Below are 14,002 nucleotides of genomic sequence, written 5' to 3'. Positions count from 1 at the left end.
GTGAATTGGTAGCAACAGATCAGTTCTCTGTAGGAATGCAAAGAATCAAGAAATTTCCTCATACTGGAAAATCCTGCATTTTACCTTTACCTCTCTACACCCCTCTCTCTCTTCTCATTCCCCAGAAATTCTGTTTCTAAATCTCTAAATCCCTAACATCAGATTTCTGTAGATTAGTTGGTATGCTTTAACATTGGAAGTGTACTTCCCCTTCTGGAAAAGAACCCAGAAAAAGCTCTGATGTATCTAATGGGTATTACTGATTTTGTTTCCTTTTGAAATATGAACTAGGAAGAAAATTATTTTCATATTATTGGACAAGTATCCATGCATATTTGTTCCAAAATACATTGAGTAATTCCTTAGGGGCTTATGAGTTTTTATCTCAAAATTAATTTACAAATTGATTTTGATACTTTTTGTTTCTTTTTTTTTTTTTTTAAGTAGTTTTCCCCTGTTGAAAGAAGGTTGTGGATCAGAAGTCACTGATAATAGCTCAAGGTGCACAGAGACATGAAGTTCAGTATTTGCAATAACATGCAGTAGAAGAAGTATAATTTGGTTGAAATCATGAGAATATTTTACATTTGAGAAATAAATATTAATTTCACAGAGGGGAAAATAAGGATAGTTTAATATACCTGCTGAGTCAAATTTTCTTTGAAATTGGTATGAGTCAGACTCAAATACTTTCAGCAAGTGGAGGACATTGGTCGGAAGATTTTCATGCATGAGGGTTAGAGTAACTTTCTCCAAAACTTTCTCTGTTGCCTAAATTTCTTACAAAATGAATTTTGAACAGAACTGAAAAGTGTCTTGAAGTGCTGTGAAACACACAGCTTCTGAAGCCCAATTTAGTAACTGATAGAAGTGCTGTAGGAAAAAAAGCATTAATCTGCTGCCAAGGAGAGTATCGCAATCACGAGCCTGCTCAGTTGGCTTTTGATGAGTTTTGTTCCTAAAGGAATATTAAGAACAGAGCATGGATTGAGATATTGGAAAATGTCTAATTTCTGTATAACCAGAGGAGCACTATGAACAGATAATATCCCGAAGATTGTATATATGGCATTTATTTCCAGAACAATTATTTTATAGGCTCTATAATTATATTTTATAGGTCATCTTTAGTAATTCCTAGCAGAAAAGCATACAAAATGGATGAGGAGACCCTTACTTAAAATGTCATGTTATTCATACTCTTGACTGAGGAGGCTTTGACCCTTACATGAGGGACCATTAGAGTTTTGAAAAGAGCTAGGTAACTACTTGACTTTTTTTTTTTTTAACCTACCAGTTGGAGTAAGTATTGAAAGTATTCAGTAGAGTTTTCCTTCTTAAGAAAAGGGAATGTTTAATGTTAGGTTTTATTCCATGTTTTTCCCAGTTTTCCTACAGCAAGGAGAGAGCTTTATAAATAACAGGGGAGTAATTTTTGTGCTCAAGTTACTTACAGTTTTATTCTATATTTTTTAAAAAAAAGAGGAAAAAAGTATCTTGATGTTTTCTTGGGCTTCAGTGCAAGAATAACAGTAGTCTTTTCTTCAGGGGAGGCTGTACATATTTGCACAATGAACAGATAAGTGTCTGGTTCAAATAGATGGTCTGGATTCTTTTCCTTCCCTGTACCTCCATCCCCTAAGACATGCATCTGTGTAATGGCAATTCATTACAGTTTCTTAGGATTCTCATTTTCTTGGACTTCTGGGGGCTTTTTTGTTGAAATTCTGCCATACATCAGAAGTCTCATAGTTTTGATTTTTTTAATGGTATTTTTGGAAGCTACCATGGCAAGCAGTGCTTTATGCAGTTTAAATATCAAATCTGAGTTTATCTTAACACATCAGTGTTCAGTAATTAAAAAGAGTCAGTAGGTTACTACCTACTGACTCTTCTCCCATTTTCAAAGCAATTTTTTCTTGCAATTTTAAGATGTGAGACAGTTTTGATTCTATTACCCAGTGAGATTAATTTTTTTTTAAGGAATTTCAGTGTTGTTTACAATTTTAAAGTTCTATCAAAGTCCATCAAGAGTCGAGAACTCATGTTACGTTTCTAGCTGAATTGTGGTTTCTAACCCAACAGCCTTTCTGGTAGCTATTGACATATGTAGTTACTTAAATTCCTTTTCTCTATAGCATAAAGCCTTTAAAACTGTTTTCATTACTTCTCTCTTGTTCCTTTCAGAACTCACATGCATCTGTTTCTTCTCTTCTGCTCTTCACTGGAAGATCACTGATACAGTATATAATTTAGCCTCATGGCTCATATCTTTTCTCAGATTTGGGTGTACTTGTTGCATTTTTTTTCACCCCTTAGGTGGTTCTTACCTTGGCCTTTATAGGAGAAGAGTGAAAGAAACTAATCAGCTTTGAAGGTTTTGTTTGTGTAACTTTGCATTAAAATTCTGCTTATGGGTCCAAAGAACTGACTCTGATAAAACCGTTTATAATGGGAAATGCTCCTATCCATCTCAGAAAGTTTGCTGTAGAAATTTTAGTAAAATTGGTCAGTCTGAGCTAGAGGTCCTCAAGGAATTGGTTGTCCAGATGTACTTGAATGAAGTTACTCTGCTGAACAGTGAACACTGTTGTCTTGAACTGTAAATCCCATGTGCCTTGAAAGGTGGTATTTGAATAAGCCCTTATCACTCTTGATGCTCTGATATTTACTAGTAGTGAGTTGTGATTTCCCACCTTGGTTGAATGCATCCCTTGTGAAGGAAGGATGAATGAACTTCAAAAGGAAGTCCTAATTATGGTGTATTGCAGGTGTTACCAGTAAATGTATGCATCAGCATATATGCCTATATGTTTATGCACATTGGAGAAACAAAAAACAGTGATCTTTTGAAATACTGAAGCTCTTCTGTTTAGGAAAAAATATTATTTTAGGAGGCAGAGATTAGAGTTGTTAGAGATCTAAATAAATAGTCTTTATTCATATATTTGTCTGTAAATATCGCTACAGCAGTTGACATATTTTCTTTATTTGGAAATGAAAGTATTTAAAGTAAGGAGCAGCGGGGTGGGAGGGGAGGGGAGCGTTCCAGCTCTTGCTGAAAATGTTCCACAATGAGTTAAATCTTGTGCTACAGGAAAATCTGGTCAAAATATTCTTGTATGTATGCATTTTATAGAGTTTATTAATGTTATTAATATTAGATTATCTAGGAAAGGTGGTCATACTTCTGTGACTAAAAGATACCTGTTTGGAATTTCAGAGACCCAAAAATGTATGGGAGTAAAAGAATTCAAGGTATATCTTTCCAAATCTGTCTGAAAAGTTGTCAGGGTTTGCTTTTCTTAAATTTCAAATATTTGTGATGCATCCAATTTAGCATTAAGAGCTCAAATCTACAATAACTTCTCTTTTTTGAATGGGCTGGGAGCAGTTAACTCTTGCTCCCAGTGCAGAGGTGAAGTGCATGGTCTCTGTGTGAGTGGTTTAGTCATGGTTTTTGTACCAATGCAGTTTATTTTAGCATAGTTTTAACATTCTTAGATTTCCTGAATAAACAAAATAAATTATGACTGACTCTTGGACATAATGGTGCCCTCTAAAGTAAAATATTTGGATAAAATTTTTCATATTAATTTTTACTGATAGCCATTAAAACCCTTCACTCTTTAAATGAATGAAGGCTGTAAACCTAAATTATTTTATTGGTGTTGTTGCCAAAGACCTGAATAACGAAAAGGAAGTATTTGCTTGCTTCTTTTGAAAGACGGTAATACTCATGATGTTTTTGCCTTAAGATAAGGAATAGAAAACTTTAAATATTATCAAGTTGCTTCTCTCTGTAATGCAACCACAGCATATTAATACATTCAATTCTTTGTGAGAGTCTTTGCAATGATACAGCTTAATTGAGGTGTAGCTCTTTTTTTCCAAATAAAATCTAAAATTTTTATAGTGGGATATTGTTTAAGGGTGGGAGCTGAATAGTACTTCTGAAGTAATGTAATTTAATTACATTAGTCAGTGCTTTTGTATATGCACAAGAATTATGTCTTGCTTTCTATAATTACTATACAAAAGTCCTCCTGAAATAGTGTGTCAAAACAGAATATTAGTATCTAGTCAGAACTCCTTTAAGTGCTGAAAATCTACCCTGTCATTGCTAGCCTCCTCTGTCTTATTACTCTACACACACATAATGAACTTAAAATACATTGATTCAAGAAGTTTAAAAAGTATATATTTTGATACAATAATAGATTTGTTTAATACAAATACAGTTTTTTTTTAAATGGCCTGATGAAATATAATAATAATACAACAGTTCATAAGACTGAAGGTTATGTTTACCTTTACCTTTTGTTATAGGTAAATCTGTCATGCAACTAATTAAAGTTGTGAAATATGTTTGTAGCTATGGGAAGGTGAACAAAGTTTCTGGAAATATTTTTTGCACTAATATGTTCTTTGCTTGGCCGATAATTTAAATTTAATGAGAATGTGTAGCATTACTGAAAAGTTATTATATGCATAAGGTCTCCTTTTACTTGGAAGCATAGGAATTGAGGAATTCAATTGTATAAGAAGAATAAAGAAAAAAAAAATCTGTGGTGTTCTGTAATGGATGAGAATGAGGATTTATTTTGAGCTTTGGTGTTCAGTCATCTGTCAACCTGTATTGTTTCTGACAGAATTCTTAACGCTCTTTTTTCACAGTACATGAGGAGTTCTTAAAAATTTTTGATATAATTTCTATTCTCTTCCTAATTTGTAATGGGTTGAGACTGAGAGCAGGTTTGGTTTAGCTGGGTTTTTTGATTCCACTAATGTCATTAAAAAAAAACCAAAACAAACCAGCAAAAACACCTATTGACATTAACCTTGAGAAATAAGTCAGCTCCACACAAGCAGAAGTGTAAATTGCCCTACCCAGGTCTAGGGGAGGTTCTTAGAGAGCCTTGCACAAGTTCTTAAAGACTCTGAACCCAGAATATGGTTGACTATTATATTGTCTGGTAATCTAGGAGTCTTCAGCATGAAACAGGGCAAAAGAAAGCATCCAAAAGCATTTTTGGTTGTGATCACAAATGCACGTTGAGTATCATTGGTATACTTAGAAGTCATGATTTAAACAATACTTCAGGACAGGAATTTAAGGAGTTAAAAGGAAAATACTTTTTTTATGGGGAGCTCATTTGATGTGTGGCAAGTCATCCAAAAGTTCTTGATATAAAAAGCTAATAAAGCCTCTGATTTTGTTTATTCAACTAATGAGAAGTTGGAGTTGACCTTTCATTTCATACTGATTGTGAGGTAATAAGGTAGCAGTGAAGTGCTGGGAAATTTACTAGCCAAGTTTGTTGCAGGCAAGCAAAAGAAGCCAGTAGGAAGATAAGAGAGAAATAGTGGCCTGGTCAGGATTCTCAATGAGATTTGCAGATTGGATGGATGGAGGCAATTTTAGGTGAAATGGTTTGGTCTGTGAAGGGGTAATTGAATTTGAGGTTTAAGATGTGAAAGCAAAAGAAATAAAGCCATGGACAAAACCCTGAAGAATCTGCATAGAAAACACAGAGCAGAGAAGGAGAATCTACTTAGAAGAAATATGGAAGGAGTAGTTTGATAAGTAAACAATGGATCTCATGGGTATTGATGTAAGATCAGATCTCATGAAGAAGTAAACTGCTTTACGGTGGGGAGTGTTGAGGAGGTTGGAGATTGAGTACTGGTTCTGCTGTTTATAGTTAAGAAGACACCAGAAGTTTTGGCAAGAGCAGTTTCTGTTTTAAAAGACTTCTTCTAAAGGATGACACAAACAGAGGGAAACTTCAGGGAACAGCTGTAAATACTGCATTCTTTGAGCTTGTCAGTGAAAAGACAAGAAGTATGATGATAGTCCTACGGATGCATGAAACTAAAACATTCTAGTGTAGTTTTGTTTTTCTATACCTTACAATACGTGAACCTGTAATAATAATAAAAAAATATATAGGCTAATAAAGTCAATCTTCAGCCCAGGGCTAATTCTTTTGGTTAATAGCATAATCTGTGTTCAAATGGAACACTATAGAAAAAAATAGTTATTCCATATGTACCTATTAAGAAGATATGCAAAGAGTTGCCATTAAATTATAATTTAAATAATTTTGTACTTTCCCTTTTAGGAGAGAGAAACTAGCTCCTTTAGTGAATATATATGTAGAGCCAGTTTTCTTCCCTCATTTTTTTTAAGCTGTGTTAAAAAGAGGCTATTGTCGATGAGAGCTTGATAGTTCAGCCTGAAAAATACATTTAAAATGCCCTTAAGTATCTTGATTATGCCTGCAACTGTTAATAGCAATTCTTTAGCAATTATAATGGGAAATGGATGTATTTTTTGGTAAGGAATTTTCAAAAACTTTTGGGCAAATAATAGCATTAAGAAAAGATCTGCACATAGTTGATCTTAAATAACCGTTGTTTCTTGGTTATGTTTTGTATATTTATTTGTTGTGGTATGTACTTGTTGTTCTAACATTGTTTTAATCCTCTGTATGTAAAATTTGTGTGCGGTAACGTTAAACCTGAAGGAAGAAGCTTGGTTGCCAAGAGATAACTTAGTAAATATGTTTTTTTCAGATACCTTTTGATACATAATCCTACGGAACAAGAGCGATTTTCAGTGGTTTCCGTCAATGTGAATTCACCCAAAGTTAAATTATTGTCTCCTTTGGGAAAACCTGTAAATGTCCAGATTAGTGCTGTTTGGGATGGAGCAACTACAGTATCTCATGAAGCATATCAGGTACCCTACTTTAAGTAAAAAGCATTAAAATATGGTTTATTATATATGCTGTAGCTTCATAGTTGAAGAAAATGGAACGTGTACTTCATATATTGGCAACTCTATTCTCTGTAGACAGTACTATTAATTCAGTAATTTTAAATTTAAAAAAACCCAACAAATAAAACCCAAAACAGCAACAAAAGCCCCCTAAAATTCAACATACATGTGTTTAGCATTAATGTTTCTTAAACTGATAAGCTGTTAAAATTTTGTGATATAATTTACTATATTTAAAGGATCAGTTTCAGCTGCATGACTGGAAAATACTGGATGTGTGTCTTTTTCCCTCACTTTCTCAATTGAGCTGCTTCTTCCTTCAAGTGCCATTTTGTACACACAGTCACATACATCTGTATGTTCTCAAGCACTCCAGCTGGAACATGAAATGGCTTTTCTTGTACATGAAATGGCTTAAGCATTTACATTTAGATGTCCTCTTCCCTTCCAAATACTTAAGCTGGATGGATATCTTCAAGCCCACCTCCTGTTTTTTGTTTGAAACAAAACTTCTAAGAATTTTTGAGTTGTACATCATTATAGAAGATTGTCCTCAATGATCACATCACACATTAGAAATTTATTTAATTAAATTTTTAATAAAATTGTAATGGTGTATGACTGCAGTAGTAACACTGTATTGCTTTCAGGCTTACGTTTTGGTTCCTTCTGATGTAGGAACTTGGTTCATGATAATATTTCTGTGAAGCTAATTCAATAACTCTCTCTCAGTTGTGTTCCAAAGGGATAATTATTATGGGTAAACCTTGCTAAAAAACTCAACCCCGCACACTTCCTCGCTCACTGACCCAGTGGGGTGGAGGAAAAAATTTGGATGGGCAATGGTGAGAAAGCTTGTGGGTCAAGCTGAAGCTGTACACACAAGCAAAGCAAAGCAAGGAATTCATTCCCTGTGTCCCAAGGCTGGGGAGGTGGTCAGCCATCCCCATCAGAGCAGGGCTCCATCACAGTGACTTGGGAAGACAAACACCATCACTTCAAACATCCCCCCTTCCTTTTTCTTCTCACAGTTTTTATTGCTGAGCATCATGTCACATGATGGGTCTGGAATATCCCTCTGGTCAGCTGGGGTCAGCTGTCCTGCTGTGTCCCCTCCCAGCTCCTTGTGCATCCCCAGCCTCCTCCCTGGTGGAGCAGCAGAAAGGGCCCTGATGCTGTATAAGCCCTGCTCAGCTGTACCTGAGATATTTATCTCTGCGTTTTTAAAGTGGTTAATACTGAAACCAAGCGCCAAAAGTTCTGCTATGAAGAAATTTAAGTTTATCCTAGCCAAAACCAGCACAATAATTAGTACTTTTATTGTTTGAAGAAGAGGAAGTGAAATTGTCTGGACTTCAAATTCTAAACAAATTGCTTTGGAGATGTACCTTGTATACTACTCTTCTATGCAGATTATAGCTCCTAAAAAAGAGACTGAAAATGAGACACTTGCTTTTTACTTAGTTATTTAGTTCATGCATTTTTAAATTTAAATTTCAAAATCAAGTGATAAGTAGAGTCTGTGTGCACTTGATCCAGTACACATGCATCTACAATGAAAAGCAAATATACTCAATACTGCATATCACAACTAACATTCTTAAGAAGATTCAACATTGTTGCTGTGTTAGTATAATGGTAATCTTGATGCTAAGCAAATTAGTCATGCAGATATTTCTGTTTGTTAATTCTTCATATTTATTTATGGACTATGGGAAAACTCAGCCATCCTATAATTATTCAAGCAAAAGTAGTTGCTCTGAACATAAATTCAGTATAAAAAGTTGATATTCTGCTATTTTTAGTAATGACTACTTATTTGCTCCCAACAGATGTCTTTTGTGGCACATCTACCACCTCTTGGGATTAGAGTTTACCAGCTTCTGGAGGATGAGAGTTCAGAAGCAGTTTTAGCTGACTATAACATATATGTAAGGAACAGCAGACAGGAGAAGTCAGACAGAGTTTTCAAGATAAAAGAGATGCAGCATTCTGTGGATAATATAATCTTAGAAAATGCATACATGAAACTATGGTTTTCTGGAATGTCTGGACTACTGGAGGTATGTTATATTTTATTTCAAAACACTATATTTTACTTTTTTGTGCTGCTTTATGGAAACCTAACATGAATCTCTGTCCTTTTAGAAAATAAACAGCAAGGAAGAGGGTAAAAGTAATCAAATGAAGGTGGAGTTTGCTTGGTATGGAACTACCAGTAACCGAGATAAAAGTGGAGCTTATCTCTTCTTACCAGATGGAGATGCCAAGGTAAACTTTCTGTTTGCAAAGAAATTCTAATCTTGAAGTACCTTAAAGTGTTTGGCAAATACAGATTGGAAGAGCTGGTTGTCCCCAAAACTGGAATAAAATCTGTATGGCTAGGCATAATGACATGGGCTATTGAAATGATTGGCAGAAGTTCATACTTCCTAACGCTACATAAGAGTAAAAACACAATAGGAATTTGAAAATATGAAAATCTAGAGAATATTTATGATTCCCCCCTCAAAAAATTAAGATGCAATCCTTGCCAGAAATCCAGTGAGATGTGACCATTCATTATCGATGAAATAAGTTAATTTTTACTTTCTATGATGAAAATGTGTACTGATTTATTTCTACATCTTCACTTTTCTGATTTTTTTTTTTAATTGTGAATTTGTTGCTTCTGCTTCAGAGCTACTTTCTAAGCTGATATTGGCGTACTTAATTAAGATACTGACTCCCAGTTGGTGAATATAAAGACAGAATAGTAAGGAGCTGTTCTGATTTAGTTCTCTAGGGTTATCTGTATTTTTAGCTGTGTAATTATTGGAGCGCAACAGCATACTCCTGTTAGTTTTCAAATTGGAAATTGGGAAATGGCAGTGTTCTTACAGTGACTTCATTACCATATGGAGTCTACTACTTCCCTTTTGGAACTGGAAGGGTGATATTTCAGAAAGCAAAAGATAAAATAATGAACATTTATGAAGCTAGTTAGTTGCCACCATGTTTCTTCTGAGTTTCCCTTGTGTAAACTGAAGTTGCATACATAAGGCAAATGATGAGCTCTATGCTTACCATTTTAGGAAATATACAAGAGTAATCATTCTACTTTTTTTGGCGGGAGGGAAAGATGTTTGGCTTTCTTTCTGTTTTCTTTTCCTATTTCCCCCTTTTATCTGTGTAAATCAATCTGAAAGGAAGCAGAACAGTTTTTTTTTTCTTTTAGCAATCTTTCCTAGAAGCACACCTTTTGAGGTCTGTGAATTTACAGATTTAGTATATTTAGTACCATAATAATTTACTTCAGATATGTTCATCAGGATTTCCTTATCCTTCATTTTATAAGCCATTTCATATTTCTTCTTTTTATTGTGTTTTTATCTGTGAATACTTGAAGAATATCACTTAGGGCTTTTAATTTTTACCTTTCACTAGCTGCGTGGTCACACTTTAATTTCATTTTATATTCTAATTCATCTTTGGCTTATTATTATTTAAAAAGAATCACTAAATCTAGCAGTTATGTAATTTTAACTATACATTTAAGTAATTTGCTTTATGAAAATAATCTGGACAAATTGAGGTAGCAAAACATTACGGTTTAAACAGCAAAAAGTCTGTCACATGTGTGCAAGCGCAATTAGAAACGAAAAATGAAATTAACTGCATTTTAAGTTAACATTAAAAGGGTGCAGTTCAACTTCTGTAACATTTTATACAATAAAAATGAAGTTGTTATACTTCTGAAAATTCTGCTTCAGTAATATTTTGCTTCACCATAAGGCTCATTTGGCTTGGATTTTAATAACACTAATTAAATTGTCCTAATGGGAGTAACAGAGTAATTCTATAGTGGTTTCTAAACCAGTTTGAGTCAATGCTTTCTGTCTTAAAAGAAATGCCATCTGTTCAGGGTTCTTAGTGTAATGTGGGTTGACTAACTTTCTAAGTCCATGTGTAAATTGGCAATAGGATAGATGGCAGGCAGTTTTCTTGATTTTTGGCTAGGTGTTTTATTGTTTTGATTTTTTTCTTACCTCGTTTACCCTATGTTTTTCAGCAAAATTTGCAAAGAATAATTGGTTTTTTTGTTGGACTATTTTCCTTTGGTGTGTGAATAGTTATATGCTTTCTTTGCTGTTGTTAACTGATTAATTTTACGTCTGATAAGTCTTTTATTTTCAGTTCTGCAATACTCAGAAATTATTTTGATTTGTCTATTTTAATAATTTATCTAGCCATAGTGCTGACCTACAATGGTGCAAAGTCCAGAACAGAGGCACAGAGTGGGGGCTCCATCCTGCAGGTCTAGAGAGATAGGACAGTCCCCCACCATGCCTTTGTTTTTCCTGCAAAGTCAAAACAAAAAGCAAGGCACCAGGGAAAAAGGCATCATCTTAATTTTTTTAAATGGCAGTGAAGTGTTTGACTGATTGACAGTGTTAATGAAGGGATTTCCTTGGGCCTCACAATAAATATAAATAAAATGTCCTGTTCGTGAAGACAAAGCATGTTTTTTAATTCCTGTGACTTTGTGAGGAATGCCCAACTTGGTTTTTTGTAGATCAGTGGGGAAAAAAACCTCACAGTATTCAATAAACTTTGAAACAGTTATATGTCTGTATTTTCTTCTGTATATTCAAGACAAGTCAACGTGTGATGACTTCTTACTAGCCCTGCTTGGTATCAATAGGGAACAGAACAAAGCAGTTTTTTTCCAAAGCATCAGATGCTAAATGTTTGTGGGATCAATGTGAGTAGTTGATTTTTTTGTTTTACAAATAATTTTTTTCAGTATCAAAGTGATGGGTTTTGGTATACCCAGACTGGAAATTTTGATTCTCCCTCAGGCAGCTGGTCCTGTGATTCTGTGTATGTACTAGTTCCCACAGGTACTTAAGCACTAACAGAATATGTAAGAAAGCAGATTTTTCTTTTTTCCTCTTGCAGGATCTCTAGTGCTAGAGCTGAAATATATGATATTATCTCAGTCTAACCTCAAACCCTGCCAAATAAGGGGCAATCTGCTATTGAGAAACACCTTTTCCTGCAGGCTTTGTCTTGTCATTTTTCTTTTTTAAAATTTTAGACCAATCCAGAACATGTAATGTGTGGTTGAAAACTTTCCCCTTAGTTTTTTTGGCACCCAGACCAACAGTGTGCTGCACTACCAGAAGTTTCCTGGCCACTAAAATGGTTGGGAGTGCTTCACTTGTCTATAAGGGGAAAAGTTAATTGCCCATGCTTTGTGCCTCCAGGCTGCAATATACCATGCCATTTTCTATACAAGCCAGTAAATATTTTGGTGAAGGTTTATCTCCAGTTATTTCCATCTTTGGCACATGTTTTGATGTTAAGTATTTTAAAATACCTTAGGGATCTATTTGGTATTATTTTGTTCCGAGTATTCTCCCTTAAAATTCCTAGCTAGCTTCTCCCCAGGCCTCCTGCCCACTATCGTTCCAAAAAAAAAAAAAGATTGTCTTATTTCTCTTGGAGTACAGAGACATGATTTCTGAACCCTTTGATCCACAGTTCTGTTGTCCTGTTTCTGAAAAATGCTGATTTCCAGGCTCAACAGAACCTGCCTCACTAGGCTGCTGGATCTTGTACAATGGAATTCATTCCCCTGGAGCTGAGAGGAACAGATATTACAGCAGCTATTTAGTTTAACTCTTTAGACTAAAAAGTGGAGTCTTCAGACTAGCCATTGGATATGAAAGCAACATATTTTTATTCCAATTCAAGGTGTGAGTCATTGCAGTGTACTTCATGCTGGAAGATCCTTTAGTCCATGATTGTTTACAAAGCAGATTTAACAATGGATTGAGACAAAGACTTTGTCAAATCAGTTTTGCAAATATCTGTCATCGTTTGTTCTTTCCACATTGCCTTAAACTTTCACATCAAAAGTACCTTTGTATTTCAGACCCAGGACCAGGATCCTTTCACAGACCTATGCATCTCACCAAGGATCTTTACAATGATACTAGAATAATTGCATATTCAATGCATAAAGATGTTTTCCTGTTTAAAAGCAAAAGCCTGGTTAATGAAAATGTTTTTCGTGAGGCAAACCTGGGGAATTATCTCTATAGGTTCTGAACTTCTGGTATTTCTCTTGGTAACTATCAAATAATCAAGTTCTAGGATTAGTGCTTTTCTAAGCACTAAATACGAATTTGAAGGCTCCCCTGTTCCATCACCGCCATATTCCCTGCTTGCCCAATAATCAGGGAACATCAGTTGTCCTTGAGAACTTGAGTATACATCATACTGCCACTCTTTCTATCAAAAATAACTTGTCTGATCCCCAAAACTACATGATACCATCTGCCTTTGTAAGCTGCCTTCCTCTCTTGGGCCTTTTCTAGCATTATGGCTGAATTGGAGGCTTGCAAACCCAATGCATGTCCTAGCAAAATTAAGAACGATTTTTTTTTAAAAATTGATTAGTTTCAGGCAATATCTGCAAAACAACTGTTCTTTTTCCATCAGCCCATCTTTCTGTTTTGTTTGGAACAGTTTATAATAAGATAAGTTGCATTTATCTTCAGAAGAGGAGCTAATTTGGCTACATGTGCAGCCTGGAGCCTCAGGTGTATGAACTTAATATTTGTGGCAATATCCCAGAATCTGAGAGCTGATATATCCATCTCATTTCAGCTTTCTGTGTATTTTGATAGCTGTTGTCAATATCGTGCTCAAGTTTTGTACTAAAAAACTCAATGGAAAAGAGTTCCTCCAAATATTTGGGTTTAGGTTTGTTTTTTTTTTTAATTTTTGAAATCACTAGATCTGTGTTACTTTGATAACAGAACATATCTGGCAGTCTGTTGTCTGTGCAAGTGACATTCTCCTAGGTCACAGGTCATTGGCTTCTCCTGATGACCTCTGGTTTCTCAGTTCCTTTCTGAGAGTTCCTTTAGGTTTCAGTGTTTCAGTCTGTCTTTACTAGCTTGAGTATCTTCATGTTGCTCTGCCCTGCAGGGAGGATTTTGAAGGGTTTGATTACTCCACCATTTGGTTGGTCATCCAGTTCCTCCTCTGTGGGATTTTTAACTTCTAGAAGCCAGGTAGTCACCAATTAAATTAGTTTGTCTTCTCTGCTTATATGTGATAGAAAAGCAAATATCAGTCTCTTCTGCCAGAAGGGGAGAAGTCAGGCCACAGTTATGGATATTGCCAGTTTTTCATGGAATTAAGAGGTTCTAACCTAAGATCTGG

The 14,002-nt window shown here is 35.0% G+C and overlaps 1 protein-coding gene across 2 annotated transcripts in view; it reads left to right on the top strand.

The window, feature by feature from the left end:
- MAN2A1 (mannosidase alpha class 2A member 1) overlaps nt 1-14,002 on the top strand; it is a 120,931-nt gene that overhangs the window by 69,733 nt on the left and 37,196 nt on the right. For both annotated transcript variants that reach the window (XM_064736194.1, XM_064736193.1), the window contains 3 exons: nt 6,580-6,745; nt 8,617-8,847; nt 8,933-9,055. In XM_064736194.1, coding sequence (XP_064592264.1) covers nt 6,580-6,745; nt 8,617-8,847; nt 8,933-9,055 — 520 coding nt within the window. The remainder of the gene's footprint in view (nt 1-6,579; nt 6,746-8,616; nt 8,848-8,932; nt 9,056-14,002) is intronic.

The sequence above is a fragment of the Zonotrichia leucophrys genome, chromosome Z (genome assembly GCF_028769735.1).
Source record: "Zonotrichia leucophrys gambelii isolate GWCS_2022_RI chromosome Z, RI_Zleu_2.0, whole genome shotgun sequence".
In the NCBI taxonomy this organism is placed as follows: Eukaryota; Metazoa; Chordata; class Aves; order Passeriformes; family Passerellidae; genus Zonotrichia; species Zonotrichia leucophrys.
The sequence above is the reverse complement of the archived record's forward strand: the minus strand, read 5'-3'. Positions and strand labels throughout refer to the sequence as shown.